We start from the raw sequence: 19821 nt of genomic DNA, 5'->3' as shown, positions 1-19821 counted from the left end.
CACATTTGACTAGTCAGATTTCCAGTGTAGATACCCAACATACCATTACTGGAACACTTATTTATTCGCTTCTGGATTTTTCATGGCTATAACTTTCTATATCCTGTAAAAATACTGTTACTTGCATTTTTTTTAATGTTTCTTTACACTGAATAAAGTTAGATCAAGATTGTTTCAAAATTTGGAACCTAAAGTTAAACCTTTCCATCTTTCTTAATTTAGCATTGAAATAAAGAGCCTGATTTTTTTCAGTAGTGTTCCAGTACGCGCACTAATTTTGGCGAGGGGGAAGGAGTTGGGTTTTTGTTTGTTCGTTTTTAAATCTGGTCTGGAACATTCAACTTTTGATAAGGGTACTGTGCTTGTTTTTTTCCATGCTATTTAATATAAAAATATTCAGTAAACATAAAGGGGCTTCTGTTATAGGATCTGTGTCTTCCCGTTTAATCTTACTACCACAATGTATGCACTTTCACATCTCATTTGCTTTTTGTGTGTTTGTGTGTGTATTAGGAAATGGGAATTTATGCAATATGCTAACATAATGAGTTTGATATATATGACATGGTTAGAAATTTTATATTTCTTCTGTATTTGTTTGTTTCCATTTGGGTGACCTATTGAGGAGCAGTTTAGAGTTGTAGGGATTTTTTTCTTGTTGCTATGTTTATGATTACCTTATAGTCACTTAGCAAGTTATTCAAATACTGAGACACATTCAGTAACAGCCTTTCCTTGCAATTGTTTGTTTTTACAATTATCATTGCATTGCTAGTAATAGGTATTTTGTGATTCCACCACTGTTTTTAAACTATTTTAAAGTTGGTCCGTTGCATTTTTAAGGAAATAGTGTATTCATTGAATTTAAACATAGCAAACTCTCAAAATAACTTGTAGCTATGCAATGACAATTATAAAACATCTTACCTACAGTTAAAGGCTCTCTTGTTGAATTTGTGAAACCATCTGGAAAACCTGCAGATGGATCATAAAGACCAAGAACATGATGTTTTTGCAATTGCTTCAAATAATGTGAGATTTAAAGTATTCCCTATCTAGAAGTGTTGCCATCATGCTAAATAATAGACCAATATTAAAAGTGGAAAATAGAATTTATGTGTGTAGCTTTTTGAAATTATTTGAGAGAAAGCAATACTTTAGTGTATGACCTTATAGTATAGAAAAATATCAGAATGAGTTTTTCAAAACAGTTCTGTTAGCAGATCATTTTAAACTTAAATAAATCAGTACTTATGGTAGTAAAAATTAAATTCCCTTAGGGAAAAACAAAGCTGACCCTCCTTCATTGTCATATCCTTGTTTTTCTTTTGCATTGAGGTATTTTTGGTCTGGCCCTCTGGGAAAAGCGGTCAGTAGCTGCAAAGAAAACTGTACAACCTAGTACCCTGTTTCTATCTGTAAATATATTGCAAAAAGGAGAAAAATGTTTTATTTGACATATTTAGAAGTGTGAAGAAAATGTCTTTAAGTTTTCAATACCCTGTATATTTTTAAAAATTCAAAGTATTATGTTTTCCTGATTTTGTTGTTAAATTTTAACTTCCAATTTCTTCATTCTGCAGAAAACTGTTCCAGAAGTGTGTGGCTTTTTATTTTATTTTTTTAATTAGCCAGATACCACAATGCATAAATTAGTCTGGAGCTTTAGCATAAGATAAAATTACCCCATCACTTCTGGTGAAAGTTAATATATTTTGATGGCATTAAAAATCCCCTTTAATTTACAATAATTCAAAATGTTTGGCAGTGCGTTATAGTTAGAATTTGTAGGAGGCACTTATTCCATCTGTGTCCTATTTTCACTTTTTTTTTTCCAGATCATTTCATTAAGTATTGTTATTAGGTTAATTTGACTTTCATAATCTCAGAAGAGTAGCTGTGTTAGTCTGGAACTTGAAAAACAATGAGTGGCCGTGTAGTACCATAGGGTGTGCCTAGACTACATGGCTCCATCAATGGAGCCATGTAAATTAGTGTAGTCGGCATAATCAAAGAAGCGGGGATTTAAATAATCCCCGCTTCATTAAAATAAACATGGCCGCCGCACTGTGCCGACAATCAGCTGATCCGACACAGTGCAGCAGTCTAGATGTGGATCTGTCGGCTGGGGAAGCCTTTGCTGACCGATCCCTTATGCCTCATGAAATGGGGTTTACAGGATCAGTCAGCAAAGGCTTCCCCAGCCGACAGATCCGCGTCTAGACTGCTGCACTGTCGGATCAGCTGATTGTCAACACAGCATGGTGGCCATGTTTATTTTAATGACGCAGGGATTATTTAAATCCCTGCTTCTTTGACTATGCCGAATACACGAATTTACATGGCTCAGTTGACAGAGCCACATAGTCTAGACACACCCTTAGAGACTAACGAAAATATTTAGTAACTTTCATAATATTAGTCATTCCAAAATAGAGAGGACCATTTTTCTTTGACAGAGATTGATATAGACTTATTTTATTCAGGAGCACTAACCTATATTTGGATTGTTGTAGAGTTCATTCCCACCACCAAGGATAGCTTTGGGCTCAATCCCACAATTAGATACAAGTGAGAAGACCTTTGCACCCATGTTGATCTTAATGGGGTCCCATGGGAGTGTAAGGACCTGACTACAGGATTAGAGCATGGGAGTATAAGGAGCTGACACACAGTTTAGCTGGGCTTCAGGGGAGGGAAGAGGTGGGAGCCACCACATAGGTCAGCTGGGCTGTGGGGGGAGAGGGGAGAGCAGGAAGCATGGGAGAGTGGGGAAAGCAGGGCGTCTGAAGTGACCTCCCCTGGTCCAGAAAACATCACTCATCCAGAACCAGTCAATTCCCAAGAGTGCCGAATTAGGGAGGTCCAATCTGTATTCAGTTGTGAATACTTGATCTACTGCCTAAAAAATGAGGCTTTCATTTAAATCCACAATGATCAATTCAGTAAAATAAAAGTTTCATGTGAGTACACTCACCACCTCTGCATATTATGTAACTGCCTGGTGAATGAGAATAATTTCTATAAGTAAGACTTTTAAAAATTTATTTAAACTCTCCACACTGAACGCCCAGTGTCTGTGTCCAAATTCATAGTTACTCAGAACATACAACTTTAGTTCTTCGTTGCATAGGGATGGCTTTCTGAGTTTGAGAGAGGTCAAAAGAGTGTCCCACAATTTAAGAGATGAACAAATTATTATAAAAACAATTATTGTAGGAAGGTGGCTGAAAATACTTCACATGTAATAGTTCTAGCAAGGGTTAACACTGTGGTAGAACACAAATCAAAATAGAGGAATCCACATGACTTACTAGTAATAGGGGCCACAGTAGTCATAGGCATTATATTATATCAGCACATGCCTCCCCTAGTGCTTGTGTACAGATAAAATATTTCATTTAGTGAAACTATCAAATTGATCATCTTTCATTAGGCATATGTTTACTTAAATATATTTTTTTTAAAATTAAGAAGTTAATTTTTAGAGGCAGATTAATAAATTAACAATTTTATAATGCTTTGTGCATTGCATGAATAAAATGCCAGGTCAAGTTTTGTGTCTACTGACTGTAGATGGAATAAATATATTTAAAATCTTTTGATGGATTTTAAACTTTGATAAACATTGGTTAAAATCTATATTGGCATGTGGGTGTGTCTTTAAAAATGTTTCAACTTAATTTTCCTCCATTTATCAAAAGCATACACTTTGTGGGCTCCTTTCATAACTTTTATTTCTTCCACACTGTTAAAATTTATGGTCTGCAAAAGATAAATGTTCTGATACAGATTGAACTAATTAATTGCAGCTAAGATCGGTTTTTCTTACTGTTACTGAACTGTAGTAAAGGTATCAATTAAATTACGGTAATAAAAAGTTGCTTTAACTATTAGCTTTTATTCTGTTCAAGGATGGTCATTCTTGCTGGATCCCATTACAATTCGTTATGTTCAGCATTTACATGGCATTTTTATACTTGGTATCACCGTTGTCAGTACTGTTTTACTCATTAGATAGTTCCTTGGCAGTCAGTAGCATAGAAGTGTTAACTTATAATTGTAGATAAATTGTGGAATGACTGTAGTTCCTTAATTCTAGTTCAAACTTTTGAATTTTGGAAAGAGGTAGATTAATTTCCAACCATTGAGTTATTTATTAAAATCTTGGTTGGAAGTGACAAGAGTAGAATTTTATGCTTAAGACACATTCTAGTTAAATTGAAAAATTACTCTAGACCTATTTTCCTAATGGACTTTGCTTTTCCTTTTCAACTCCTATACTTCTAGTTACTAACTTTGAAAAGGATGTTCCAATTAACTTATTATCATAAATGTGCTTAATTTTCTTTCTGGGATTTTTAAGCTGATGTAATATATCTTCAGAGCATTACAGTTTATGTAAATAACTTATGGCTTTCGTTGTCTAGAAGTGGGGCAAATATTTCCTTAACATTTAATATTAGAACCATTAGTTTTTGCCAACCAATCCTTGTCTCTCTCAGAAACAGGCAAAACAAGGTTCATCAAAATAGAGATGTAAATATAACAAGACTGAGTGATGGAAGTTTTATTACTAAAAGATTTGTGAATAATTTGAAATTCAGTAAGGTAGCATTAAAATCTTGATAATGTTTAAACATGATAAAATACTACAATAACTACTTCTGGACAAAAAGATGATATATTCCTTGTTGAGCCTGTGTGTAGGCTACTTAATAATGCTTAATACAGCCAATAATGTACCACAATTGGTAAATCATGATCATGCCCTAGTATCCCATAGTATAGTTAAATGTTTTTATTTATAAAATACAACTCAAACTCTGCCAGAGCACGTCTTAAAAATATTTAAAAATGAAACATTAACAACCATCAACCTTGACTCCTGTTGAACAAAATAAAATGTGTTCCCACAGTACCTCATTTAGGCAGCATCTCATTCTCCCAGCTACTATGTGTTAAATATAGGGTCTTCCAGCATGAGTTGTCCAGTTGACCTCTACTTCTATAATGCCATATTGTCTCACATGTAACCCCAGTATTGGTATTGTAGATCAATCTGAACAACTTAAATTGCAGGCATAAAGAAATGAAAAACGAGTGCAGTCTTCATGGACTTCCTATCACATGTTCCCTATAGCTGGTACCCCCAAGCAGAAAGACAGCTGACTTCTGCACTAGCTGTGGCTTCTAAGTACATAAGGCCCTACGAAATTCACCATACTTTATGGCCAATTCCATGGTCATAGGATTTGAAAATTGGTAAATTTCACATTTTCAGCTGTTTAAACCTGAAATTTTATAGTATTGTAACCGTGAGGCCCCCACCTAAACGGAGACTATGGAGGGAGGGGGTCACATATCCATTGTAAGGGGCCCATGGGATTTGCCATCCTCACTTGTGTGCTGACTTCAGACCTTCCTGCAACCACAGGAGGTTCCAAGAGGTAGAAGTGGATCTGCTCTTCCCTGTGCTGCTGGGAGCACCCAAAATAGGGGCTTTTCTCTGCTAGTCCTGATCAGCTTCGCGGGAGGGACAGTACTTGTTCATTTTTCTGTACTGTGGCAGAAAATGCTGCACCCCCCTACCCCACACCCAGCTGGGAACCTCAGGCTACTGCCCATTCCAGACAGCATCCTGAAGCAAGGGGAGGCACCTGGAGGTGGGTTGGTCTTGTAGCTCCTCACTCCAAGCAGCCATGCAGGAAATAGAGCAGTCCTGTCCCTCGACTGTCCAACTCCATGAGTTGCTGCAGGAATTGCTGCCTAGTCTCAGTGTTCTGCATCAGGGAGGGCACCTGGATGTGAATCTGTTCTGGTCCCTTCCCCCGATATTACCAGAACAGTTTGCAGGGAAGGGACAAGTTCTACCTTTCTCTTGCCTAGTCGAGCTAGGAAGCCCCCTTTTGATGTAGTGCTCTTAGGAACAAAGAGACATCACATTCCACAGGCTAAGGCTTATTTCACAGACCATGACACATTTTTTTTGGCCATGAAATTGGTAGGGCCCTACCTATATATTAACTCCATATGTACTGCATTATAATAAAGCAGTCTGGAGGGCACAGACATAATTTGTGGCCAAATCCATGTAAAAATACAATAGACTACTTAGAAGAGTCCAAAACAAACTGGATATTGAAAGCACCCTGAACAAATTGCTTGTTTTCCCCCATTGTCAAATCTCTACTAAATCTTTCTTGGTATTTGTTTGGCCCTGCTCACAGCACTCAGTTCCTACCTCTCTTCCCTGGAGTAAAGTAAGTTTGAGAGCCGGAGGTGGAGCTGAAGCTCCAACTCATGCAAATAACTCCTCCAGTTCAAGAATGCAACTAATCTATCCAAAATCGGACACATTTCTGTTGCAACTCCAACCATGGAATTGAGTAAGTCACAAAGGCTGGTAAGATATGGGACCCAATGGGGAAACTATAGTTGCATGGGAAACTAAGACTAGATACAAATTCTCAGAGGGATAGCCATGTTAATCTGTAATTTTAAAACTAAGTAGTCCTGTGACCCCTTAGAAACTAACACAAATACTTTAGTCAGAGGCCAGAAGGGACCATGATCACTATCACTACCTAGTATCCACATACTAAACCCAACAACTAAAATTATGCCAAAAAATGAGAGATCCTTTGTTAAATAAATACCTACATTGTTTACAAATATAACAATGGCTTTTGGAAAGTACACTATTGTTTATCAACTTGCTTTTCTTTATAAGACAGTAAATGAGTCTGTCCCTTTCTTCTCTTGCACTGATCCACTAGCAAATGTAGTTATTTACACACACACACACACATCTGTACAAAGGCGGGAGGTGCTTTTTTCCCCCCCTCTTTCTTGGAAAAAATCTGACCTATAATGCCAATTTAAATCATGATCTATATCAAACTGAGAATTGATATCTAAAAACATGTATTATAAATCTATTCATGGAAGAAAGTGAGCTGGAGGAGGAGTCATTGCTGGAGAGAAAATCAGTGATATTTAATGCACCTAGGACAATTCCTTGTTGGATGTCATGTAAAACCCCCCTGTGATTCAAAGCCGATAATAGTGCTTGAAAATCCAAGTGTGGTAATTGGTGTCCATAAATAGGTTTGTAGATTAAATTAGAGAAGTTTCCCTGTATTAGAAAACTCTCTCCTTGAAGAGATCAGAGAGTGTTCAAAGCTTTTGAGAATAGTTCTTTGTCCAGCCTGAGCTGACTGTTGACTACTGGAAAGTATTGCAGCATTGGAATAGTGAGATACTTTTCCCCTAAACATATGTTCTGTTATATTTCCTGCTAAAAGTTAGGCATCTTGAGGTACTTCCAGATCTTATAAATAGAATGCTAGCTATAAGTTTTTTTCCTTCTGTACTAAATCATTGCATCTTCCTTTTTCTTTAACATCTCTGCACAAACCTCAGGATGCTATGCTATTTAGTCTTATGGGATGCTTTGTAAAACATTACCAGTAGTAGCAATAACATGACTTTTCTAATACTTTGTGCATATTTCATCTATTTATCTATTAAGCCATGTCTAATATTATGCTTGTTTTTATTTTTCAGATATTTCGAAAGAAAGCAGTGGAACTTGGAGAAAAGTTGCTACCAGCATTTAACACTCCCACTGGCATACCATGGGCACTGCTTAATATTAAGAGGTAAAAATAAACATGATTTATAGTTTATGAATATAGCATGCATGAAAAGGGCTGCATTTAGTTCAATTGAGGTTGAAGTCCTGTCTTTATCCACAGAACAGGTGTAAGCACAGGCAGCAGCTTATTCTCCCCCAGGTTTGTAGTCTGAGCAGTATATATTCTAGACTTTCTCCTTAAGGGATCACCTCTGAGCAGCGAGGATAATTCAGTTGTCATGTCCATTCGGTCCTTAAAGCTCTCGATGGAGACTGCCAGTAGTCATGCCAATTGAGAGGAAAACTTTTTTCACTCTGAACTTGGCTGATGTGAACAGCCACCATAATGGTACTGAACTTGATCACGTTTTAATATTCTAGAAAAGTTAAGTCTTTTTAGGTGCTCACTGGGGAAGACTTCCTGTAAAGTCTTACATTTTGCAATTCTGAACTTAAATTCATTAAAAATAGAGAACAAATGTGAACTCCTAAATCTGTTACCCACTTTGTTTTTCTTAGGTGACTGGCAGCACAGTAACTATTGTGTGCATGAGAGTAATGGAAATGCCTCAGTTACGAAAACAGATATGTGATTCAGAGAGAAAATAGGGATTTTCTCCACTTAAATCAGTTTTTGGAAAGGCTTTTCAGCAAAACATATTCTATTCTATATTTTTATACCTCTCTAATTTCCAGAGTAACAGCGCTTTTGGGAGTGCATTAAGCAATGTAACATCTATCCCATGATAGAATTCTCCTCGTACTCTCCCCAGGAAGAAAGTTATGCAGTGTTTTGGTTTACTGCGGTTTTGTTTCAGGTAACACATTGGGTTGGAGGCAGGTTGAAGGACATGTACCTTGCACTCGGTGCAGAAGATGGTGAAGGAAGGACGGAAGTTTATGATGATCCTTAGTTTCACTAGGAGAGAGACTGGCCCCAAAGGAAGCTCTGTCCACTGCACAGATGAGCTTCACCTTGATTGTTGAAAGTTGTTTTATCCCAGGGTGGAGTTGTCGACTTTGATCCTCATCCCAGAGCTTTAGGTGATTGTTTAGGTGCCCAGGCCATCAACTGCCATCAAGACCTTGAACTTGAGTCTGTTGCTTGGAAAGCCAGCACAGAGCAGAGGATCGGTTTGATTTGCTCATAGTAACCATTTTTGCTGAGGAATCGTGGTGGTGGTATGAACTCACTGGAAGTTTTGAAGTGCTGATGGCTTCAATCAGTGTGCCACAAGTGCATTGAGGAAGCTTGGAAATGAAATTCTGATGGTGTCGTCTTCATCAAAATCAGCCTTTTATTCCAGGGCATCAATAATTTAGTGGATTCATCACCAAGTTGTTTGGTGTGTCCCCTTCCCCAAATTTAGTCCCATTCTGAATGCTTTCAGAACTGAACCAACTCTTTTGCTGGCCAAGCAGAAAAATCAATTGATTTGTCCAGCTTTAACATCAGCAGATGGTTTCTCCTGTGCCTCCCTTGCTTCGAGGAAGATTAGGGTTTATAACGTTTGAAAAGGAGATTGTGTACCAGACTGACACTTCGGGCTTAGGAGGCAAGCTACGACATACAGAAAAGTAGTTTGGATTAATTTACTCATGTTGGGCCAGTCAAGGGTAACTATTACCCAGTATTATTTTCACTTTTTAGACATAAAGGACTTTTCATTGTGCCTTAAAATGTCAGGTTTCTTGTGATCTGGAGAAAGGGAGTCTGGAGGCTATTTAAGAACCTACTTGTTAATAGGTATCATTACTGCTAATCCACTAAGTTGTTCCTTTTTAGAATAACATTTTTAACGTCCTGACTAGCTCTTCACCATGAGTAAAGTCTATTTATTGTATTTTAACATTTTAAAAAATGGGGATAAGTAAACACAAAAGCATATGGTGAAAGTTAAAGCCAGTCTAAATAAAATTATCATTTGGGTAGTTACAACAGGCTGGCAGTGTTTCTTAGAAACCTCCTTACCCCTGCTCGCTCGCTCGCTCTCTCTCTCTCTCCCCCTTTCCTTCCCTTTCTTTCCCTTCCCTCCCCCCCCCCCCCCCCACATGGTTTAGGAAGTGTTGGTCCTGTGAGAGGAATATTGCATAGGTTCCACCAACTCATTACCCACCAGAGATATAAGGGAGCTATCTGTAAGGACAGGATTAAGAGATGGAATGAACAAACCTGAGATGGGAACCATAAGAACAGTTAAGAAGTAAGGAGAAAATTTGAGCTGATTGTGGTATAATTTTCTGTTAACTCACATGCCAGGAATGGGCACATTTGTACATTACATAGACTACTGACAGTGTTTGAATGCAGGTTGAGAATAACATCTGGTCATAATAGCTTCAGGTATGTCTTGTTTTTACATTTTAAACAGCTGTTGCAAGTTAAAAGTGGACTTCAGCTTTATTCTCAGTTCTCTGTTCTACAAAGTGAGAAAGCAGTTGGTTGACTGAAATCTGAACAGACTGAATACAGTAGTTATTCAAATCTCAGAATTGTGGGACTGGAAGGGATCTTGAGTCATCTAATCCAACCTCTTGTACTAAGATGGAATCAAGTATACCTAGACCTCCCCTGAAAAGTGGTTTTCTAAATTGTTTTTCAAAGCCTCCAATGATGGGCATTCCACAGCCGCCTTTGGTAACCTCTTTTAATGCCTAGTTATCTTGACTGTTAGAACATTTTTTCCTAATATCTAATCTAAATCTCAATTGCTGCAGAGTAAGACATTTTAATGTTTGTCCTGCCTTCAGTAGAAGTAGAGAACAGTTGACCCACTATCCTCTTTACAACAGTCCTGAACAGATCTGAAGATTATCAGGACTCTCCCTCAGTCTTCTTTATTCTAAACTAAACATGCCTCATTTTTCGAATGAGGGGAAAAAGTGGCCTTAACAAAACACCATTTTATGCTGTTTGAGCATTGTAAATATCTCTGTATCAAATAAGTAATGTCTTTCTAGAAGGCTAACCTTTGGTTTTCATTTATTACAATATACAATAGAGAATGGCTATCAGAGTTCTGCTATTATCTGAGTTTAGCTGCAGATCTATCCAAATCCCTGAAGCAGCCTAGAATTGAGGGCACAAATTAGCCAACACTCCAGTAGGAAGCACAACATAGCATCTCATTCTAAGGCTATGTCTACACTACAGGGTTTTTTCACAAAAACGGGGTTTTGCACAAAAAAATCATAGTGTGTCCACACTTCAAGCTCATTTTTCTGCAAGAAAATTTACAATAAATCAACAGGACAGAGGGCTTTTTGCAGCGTAGGCATACCTCTTTCTAAGAGGAATAACTCCTTTTTGCACAAGAGTTCTTGCAGAAAAAGGTGTGTGTATGGTCAACAGGGGTTTCTTGCGCAAAAAGAGCCTATCAGAAAAAGCACAGGTGCTCTGCCATCAGAACTTCCTTGCGCAAGAGCATCCATGCAGTGTGGACGCTCTCTTGCGCAAAAGCACATCGCTTTTGTGATGTGCTTTTTAGGTGTGGACGCGCTTTTACGCAAGAAGCTTTTGCAGAAGATCCCTTCTGCAAAAAGCTTGCAGTGTAGACATAGTCTAAGGGTATATACTATATAAATTCTCTCTTCAGTCTTCCAAAAAGAAAATGTCCTAACATAGTAGTATACAATCTTTAATAATATTATGTAGATCATGGTAATGAAGGACCACTTTTTAAAATGGTGCAGAAAAACTGATTCATATAATGATACCTTATACTTCAAAAGCAGGGTGTCAGTTGTATATAATTTTGATCATGAAATCCTTACCTTGGTCATGGTCTCTAGAGGTTTTTAAGTCCCGACTTGACAACACCCTGGTTGGGATGATTTAGTTGGGAATGGTTATAAGTCAATATTTGTGCCTTTTAAGTTTAGTAGGAAATGTAACTGATGCATGGAAACCCAAAGTTCGGAATTCTGATCTTAAAATAAATTATCTTGAGTAAAATTTTCAAATGTACTGTAAGTGTTCAAATCACATTGTTTTTGGAAATAATATTCTTTGTCTTTGTCAGCTGTCATTTTGCTTGTTTGAGGAAAGATTTAGATTTTTAGCATTTAAAATGTTTCTGTTTGAGCTTCTGGACTTCAGTCAAAATATCTTTAAACATTTTGTTAATCTAAAGAAACAATAGTTCTGTTCAATTCATTTAAACATTTTGTTCATGTTAAAGAAATAGTAATCATCCTTTTTTAGAGCAATGTATGTAATTGGAGTACTTAAAGAAAACTTAATGGAAGTGAGAACACGTTTAAAAATTTGAAAGAGGATCAAAACAAGTGAGAGGAAATTAATAAATCAGAAACCTCATAGGCTCAGTTTCACTTATTATCTAAAATATTTATAACACAATATTGTGTGGTTTTTATAAAATTTTTCAGTGCCTCAATTTTTCTATGAAATGCTATACTGTGCTTTATCACTAAATTTGGAAGTTATCCATAGTTGTAGAGGAGGAAAATGAGATCTCTAAAACATAAATCTAAAAGCTAGTTGAATCTCCCATAATTTCTCAGGCATCTGAGAATGTTAAGAGTTCTAATTTAATCATTTCCCCTGTCTATCAGACATCATTTCTTTGGAAACTAATGTAACATACACCTATTACTAGTTCTCCAGTTATCCTTGCTCTTCCAGGAGAAAATTCATCGACTTCCTGCTGTCTGATGCAGAATAAAATTAATTTCTGCTGCGTAAAGAAGCAGAAGCAAGATCCTTTCTGGTCTTCATTATGTATTTATAAATAAACAAAAGGCAGAGACTAATTTCTTTTTTTCATATCACATATAGGCTTCATTCTGCTTAATTCTCTCTACTCACATGAACTATGTTCCCCCATAAAACTTTCTTTAGATATTAGTTCTGGCACACAGTAACAGGCTGTTCAGTGAAACATTGTTCCAATTCAATTGAAAATATTTCTAAATTAAATTGTTCAAAGCGCTCTTCAAATACCCATTAGTCTATATATTTTTAAAAAGCAATTTCCTACCTTTACCACATCAATTCAGTTGTTCTTGTAAATTTCACAGTTCATGCTCTGACAGTCAGACAAGTTTAGTGTTTTAAATAGTTTTTAACTATACCAGAAAAACCACCAGAGAAAGGAATACCTTCTTTAATTATGACTAAGTATTCCTAACAGTGTTCTTGAATCATTCAACAAATTCCATTTACAAAAGACAAATTTTGTAAAATTTATACTTTGTCAAAATATAGTTGAAATAGGAATTAAAATACTCTGCGGTGCAGTGGAGTAGTCCATTCTTATAAGACGCTTTAAGAAATCCTTACCATAAAGCCTATTGTGGCTTTTCTCCTGACTCTATTAAATCCAATTATAATTTATTTCCCTTCTAACATCTTCTTACAATACTATTTTTAAAAAAAAATCAGAAAGGGTGCCATACAAAAAAATCTGTGCAGAGTCTCTTATATGGAAATAACCGCAGCACTGTTCTGCAACGTGGGTTAACAATGATTGATTACAATCTGTTTTTATTAACTGGAAGAAGAAATGTGGCATAGCAATATTAAGAAAATTAATTGTGATTTTCTAATCTGGAAATTAAAGTGCAGCTGGGCATGAGTACATTTAGTGCAGTTTTGTGACTTAGCAGTCATGACAAATTATCTTCATCTGTTTTAAGACACAGACTTGTGTGGGTTTTTTTAATCTTTACTCAATTTTGCAACTGCATCAGTTTCAGGAAAGCTTTATATGTAAAAGCACTAGAGATGCCCATTCATTCTGAAAATGTCAATTGAAGCTCAGCAGCATTAATTAAAGCACTTTCTTTTTTCATCTTTGTCACTGTCACACTGTAGTTTTTATGGAACATTTGTATAAAACAGTGATTACTGGTAATTGACCTGCATATGTTGAATAATCTTAAAATGCTACTGAGAGTTTAATGTTCCTTGTAAATTGAGAGACTTCCAATTAAATAGAGTTCTTACGATAATCACTTTCAAAACTAATCAACTAATATACGCATGTTACTAAAACTCTTATTGACTTAATTGTGACAAATTAATAAATGCAGCCAGTGCAATTACTGTAATAGTTTTATCAACTTACATTTTTCATAATTTATTGATAAATCTGTTTTTCTGCAACATAAGGAGAAAATAAAAATTACTCAGGTGTATTAGATTTGGATGTGTGCAAATCAGTCTTGGAATACTCTGCCATAGTTTTTAAAATAAATCAGTATTGCAGTGAACTAGTATTACAAATGCACTGCTTTCTTTACACAAGAAAATCAAACCAGGCCCATTAAGTCGTGAGAGGTAATAATAATGAATGCTGTTTTGTGTGTTAAACTCACTTCCTAATCGGGAGTAGCATAGAAAACCTGATGTATTTAATAGAATCAGCTGTGTGGATTTTGTTCTTTGGGGAAAAAAAACCCCCAAATCTTCAAAATACTTAAATCAGGGATGGGATGCCACAAATAGTGGGTGGGTTGCATGAATGGCCGCCCTCTCCTCAGTGGGCTGCCCTGGGGCCTCCCCTGTCTCCCTCTCGTGCACTGGGACCTCACACTTCCCCGCCATCCCAGCACTTTTGCAGCACATGAATCACCTGATTCGTACCACCTCTGAAAGCATTGGGAGGGTGGGGGAAGATGTAGGAAGTGCCAGGCCACAGTGCATGAGAAGCGTATGGGAGAGGATGAGCCAGGGAGTCAGTGCATTGCAGGTGTAGCCTTAAGTTGATTACTCAGCCACACAGAGCTTCTCACAAATGCTTAAAGCATGGATGGGGAATCTAAAGTCTGGGCCAAACTAGGCTCTGATGTATGAGGGAGTGTCTTTCTCCTCAGTCAGGGGCCACATGGATATGTGGTGTTTTTTGTATGGATGGTTTTTGGTGTTTTTTGGTGGGATTTTTTATTTTAGTTTATTTGATTGATTGATTGATTGATTGATTGATTGCTTCTCACTTGTGTGCAGCCAGCCCCCAACTGATTTTTTTCTGTGAGTCAGCGGCTCCCAAACCAAGAGAGGTTCCCTACCCCGGCTACCATAATGAACCTTTCAGCTTTTAGATCAGCAGTATTGTCTTGGGATACTTGCATGTATATTCAGTCCCAATCGTCTGTGTATAAGATTTTTAGTACATTACAAAATCATGGCTGATTCCTATTGTATAATGTGTTGTCTGGAGTCATTCCTAGGTTGTAATTGAATCGTAGCTGTGCTGACGTGGTATATTGTTACACTGCTCAAGTGAATCATGCAAAACAGATTCCTCAAAAATAATTGCAACCATGTATTTATATTGGGGTGGGGGTAATAGTGAGTTTTTTAGAACACTTCGTAACACAACTATGATATACTGAAGACTTGGAATCTTTATTGTCTGTAATGCTAGGCTTGCCTGAATTTTCTATTTAAATTTACAATTTTTTAGGACTTCACCTGAGTTGTGTAGTTCTACTTAGGCCTATTTTATTTTCCTGGTAACTTAAGTTTTAAATTCATCCGCATATTTTACCATATTATTGGGTTTCTATTGTGGTAATGCTGCCATAATATTGAGGAGCCTTCGATATTCTTAAGAAGAGAGAAAATCACAATTGGATCTGGGAAGTCTCTTGCTGAGGAGGAATCAGGGTTGCCAAAGAATCCACATCTAATCAGAGTTCAAGATTAGCTCTGTGAAGGAGAGCACCTACACTGAACCCTTAGCTCGAAATAATCTACGCAATTGAGCTATGCACATTGCATAGCTTTTTTTTTTTTTTAGTTAGTTTCAAAATAGCTTGTTTTGTCATTTGGTGCTGTCTACACAGTGCCAAATTTTGAAATAAACTGCTATTCTGAAAAGTCCCTTAATCCTCATGGAACTATATTTACAGGGATGTCGGAATAGCGAGCCCGTTATATTTTGAAATAACGGGCTTGCTTAAGACAGAGTATCCTTAAAAGCGCCACCGTCTAGATGTACCCTGAGTCATCATTCCACTGATCTGTTGCAGAACATCCTGTCTTCAGGTATCATGCCAGTCTTAACTGTAGCAGGACCTGGCGACATTTGCCCTCCACCATAATAATCTTTAAGGAATCCTGTCTATTTTCAGGCCAAAATATATAAAATATGTACAATCCTCACCCTTTATATAAATGACACAGTCTACTTTTATATTTTTAAGCTCCTTAAAATGTGAGACTTTTCCGTAGGTCCATTTTTATTTAGCCCTTAAACTTCTGGAAGGTTGTTTGTGTTTTAGCTAATGACATCCTGGAGCCTAAGAATGCCCCACTGTCTTCTCCTATTAATTGAATCCTAGAAGTGACCTTGCTTCGAAAGTTGAGGTCATGTGAGAAAGTATGAAATGTCTCTTTCTCTCAGTTTACCCGAACTCCAAAGAACTCTAAAAAGCTATAGATCCAGAGCAGAGCGAGAGAACAATTGTCTTGTAAAATTTTACTTGAACCAAGGATAAGAGGCGAGGAACATACTTTGAATCTGTTTCTCTTATAAGGGTATGTCTACACTACAGAGTTTTGTCAGGAAAAACAACTGATTTTTCTCACAAACGTCTGAGTTACATCCATACTGCAATCATGTTCTTCCGAAAGTAAATTGAAAGAACAGAGGGGTTTTTCTGGTGTTAGTAATCCTCTTTCTACAAGGAAGAGCTCTTTTGGAAAAAGGCATGTGTGGATGGGGAAGAGGGAGTTCTTTCAAAAGAAGAGGAAAGAGGAAAAAGCATGGGTGCCCTCGTGGCCACTCCGTCCATAGTAATCATAGTTTTAATGAGAGATAGCGTCCATTTAGTGTGGACGCTATCTTTCAAAAAAGCAGGTCACTTTTTTCGATGCCCTTTTGTGTGTGGATGCTGTCTTTCGGAAGACTTTTTCTGGAAGATCTCTTCTGAAAAAAGGTTCTTCCGAAAGAAGCCTGCAGTCTAGACATAGTCTTAGTGTATGTCATGTATGCTTAGCAGCTCTTCAAAAATTCTATAGCAAAAGCATAGACAGCTATGTTTAAGAGGAAGTAGCCTTACCACAGACTACATGAATTGTCTTTTTGCAGTTAAGAAGGAGTGTGTTAGGAAACATGATAATTTAGGATAAGCAGTAAAATTTGTAAGAGTAAAAATCCTCATCTGAGTCTCTAGGTCTTCAACACACCAAAATTGGTATCAGTAGAAAAAATTCCTTGCATTTAATTACAAGAGCTTCATTTCATTCGCCAATTTGGTGTAAAAAACAATTCTTTGCATCTGCTTACAAGATCCTCAGCTAATTCGCTAGCCCTTAAGAGAGAATTTTTTTGCATCTCAAATTAACCACAGAACTGAATAGACAATGAGAGATCAAGCCATAAATACCCTGCAGTAACAACTGCGGGTACCTCATCATCTACAACTCATTCTGGAAACTGAACGCACATGCTGCTCTCTGACAACAAGAGGCAGGAGGTCCATACCGAGGCAGGCATCAAAACAGCATTTGTCGTCCTCTACCTGGCCAGTAGAGAGATGCTGCTACACCTGATCGGGTGGGTCAAAAAACTTAACAAAAAGATTCTAAAAAATCAAGAAAAACAAAATAATATTGATAAGCTATAAGATCAAGGATCCTCATAGTTGCAATTCTTTTAAAAAATTAATTTAGAAGAAATTAAAAAACTAGATGTTAGCTGACATCACTAAGTATCCTTGTAATCATGCTAGCAGAAACAATTTGCTTTTTGTATTTTTCTTTTTTTATTCATTATATTTTAATTCTTAGCTGTTATCTTTTAACTTTGTTATTCATTAAGTGGCAACATCAATATAGTTATGCTCATTAATTAAAACACAAATTGGTACTTGGTCTAAATTTATTGACGACTTCCCAGGTAAGCAAGGGGGCAGACCAGAGTTCTGCACAGTCCTAGCGAACCCAAGGGAAGGGGGTGGTTTGCTTACTCGCGACCACTCACGGCAGTGTATTAGGCTTAATTGGCATGTTTTGTTTATTTTGGCTCAGTAACTTAAACTTATCTGTTTTCATTTGTATTCACTTAACTTATTAAAAACACTTTTGTTCATTATCAAGTCCAGTGTACATAATTGTTACCTGGGAAAGGGTGAGAGAAACAACCACTGTGCATATGTTTGATTAAGAGGGCAAACTGATAAAATTTCTCTGTGTGAAACTTTTATATAGAGTAAGATGGATTTATACGGAGCTTTTGGTCCCCTTTGGGGCTGTGTTCCTGGGTACTGTCAACCACCTTCTAGCTGAGCCTTCCCAGAGCTAACCTGGTTCAGTGTCTGTGTTGCTCTGCTGGGAGGCTGTTACCCCAACTCCGTGCCTTGGTCAACTAGAGTTACTGGCTAAGCAGGACAGGCAGGATGGTATGGTGCCCAGAGGACAGGTTGGCAGGTTCAGTGACATGACCGGCACACTAGGTATCAGACCCACAGGGACCCCTGTGATCCAACCGTGTAACATGCCCCTTACTACATCAGGTTGGCTACATCGAGAGGAAGAGTACTTTGTTCTGAGTTCCACCAGTCTCCATGCTTCTGATTGCTGTGCATTGTCCCAAAACCACCATATTTTTTACGTGTCAGGCACAAGCCTCACTGGGAATCTTCAGATAGATTTTCTGGGTGATCTGATCTAGATGGGGAATGTGAGCGCTGTGTGCCTGTAGCAAGTTTTCTTTGAGGACTAGGATTTTCCCATTATTCATCAATAGGCTAGGTCATTGATTACTAGGAATAGCAGGAATGGATTTTCATGATCTTTTTTTCTCACGGATATCATTTGAAAGCACAGTATGGAGCAGGAAGTCATGGTATGTCTCTTCAGCTAGTACTGAATGCTGTGTCTCCAGGAGTCCTTTCTCCTACTCTGTCCTGAGAGCATAGAGGAAGGAGGAAGAAAATAGTGTTTTCATGTCAGTGTTTCTAAATTATCTCAATAACCCAAAAGTTAATTCACTTAGTAAAAAAAAATGATACACCCTCAGCAAGGCAAACAGTAATAGAATTCCAGTAGCAGCTGTGTTTGAGGCATTAACACAACTCAGCATCTGGGACACCAGAGGGAAGGACAAAATGAAACTGCACAACTGTAGGGAAATTTAAAAGCTATTAAAAAGAAAATTGAGACATTCACAGAATGACTGCTATTGGCAGGTAAGCTATTTCTGAAACATTTTTGTTTCAGAATTTTTTCTTTGTGGGTTTAAATTTAGGATAAATTAGTACATTTTTATTTATTTTAGAAAGTTAACTTCTTAGAGATGTCAGTAGAAGCAAATAATCTCTCAGCAAAAAGGCTGCTATTTCTAACTGATATCCATGAGACACTGTTCCTGTGCATCTCCACAGTGGCCTTATAATTGAATAGCTGGGGAAAGTATTTATTAACATTAGATCTTAATAGTAGGTATATACAGTATATCTTGTAGAACTGTAGTGTTGATATTTGCCCTTAAGTGATTTCTACAAGGTATAGAGAAGAGGGTATTTTTATTAGTCTGTCAAAGACTCCTTTATGTACTCAATTAAATCATCTGCATCATCTTGGTATATTTGTCTACATTAAGTGCTCCCTCAGGAAAACATATTAAAAGGGGACCAGTAAGTCAGGCAGGCTTTCTGCTCGGCTTCTCTGGATGTCCATTTCAGTTTTTCATACTCTGTAGGGTGTGCAACACCCTGGAGCATGCACAGACTACAAAATACACCCCTTTAAAGAATAAATGTAATTTGATTTGAATTTTTTATCACTTTTCAAACAAATGCAATTATTAGACAGTGCAGTCAATGAAGAATGCAACACACTTGAGTGTTCAGCAAATACAGTACAGAAACTGTGCTTACTCAGTTGATCCCCAATATGATTTTGTAAACAAGTTGGATTATGTAGATTCATAATTTAAAGTGCACCTTGTAAAATGTTGCTGTTACACTGATTCCGTGTTCCACCACTTCTCACAGCTTTATTGGCCAAACAGCCCCTAGCACTGCCAGGACCAGTGTCAGAACACAGCGCTAGATCTGGTGCAGGGGTGAGGCTACCGGCCCTGACACGGAAGGAACCATCCACAGACAAGCAAAGGGAAGCTGCCTTTCCCACTGCAGTGAAAGAAGTCTTCACCTCTAGATGATGTGGTAGTAGGCTCCTCATAAATAAGCAGCCTGGTGACAAGGAACAT

General features: G+C 37.4%; 1 protein-coding gene across 1 annotated transcript in view; it reads left to right on the top strand.

Annotated features, from left to right (window-relative positions):
- MAN1A1 (mannosidase alpha class 1A member 1) overlaps positions 1-19821 on the top strand; it is a 184119-nt gene that overhangs the window by 112658 nt on the left and 51640 nt on the right. The window contains exon 5 of the mRNA XM_006123079.4: positions 7570-7664. Coding sequence (XP_006123141.3) covers positions 7570-7664 — 95 coding nt within the window. The remainder of the gene's footprint in view (positions 1-7569; positions 7665-19821) is intronic.

This window comes from Pelodiscus sinensis, chromosome 3 (genome assembly GCF_052426305.1).
Source record: "Pelodiscus sinensis isolate ZL-2025 chromosome 3, ASM5242630v1, whole genome shotgun sequence".
Lineage (NCBI taxonomy): Eukaryota > Metazoa > Chordata > Testudines > Trionychidae > Pelodiscus > Pelodiscus sinensis.
The sequence above is the reverse complement of the archived record's forward strand: the minus strand, read 5'-3'. Positions and strand labels throughout refer to the sequence as shown.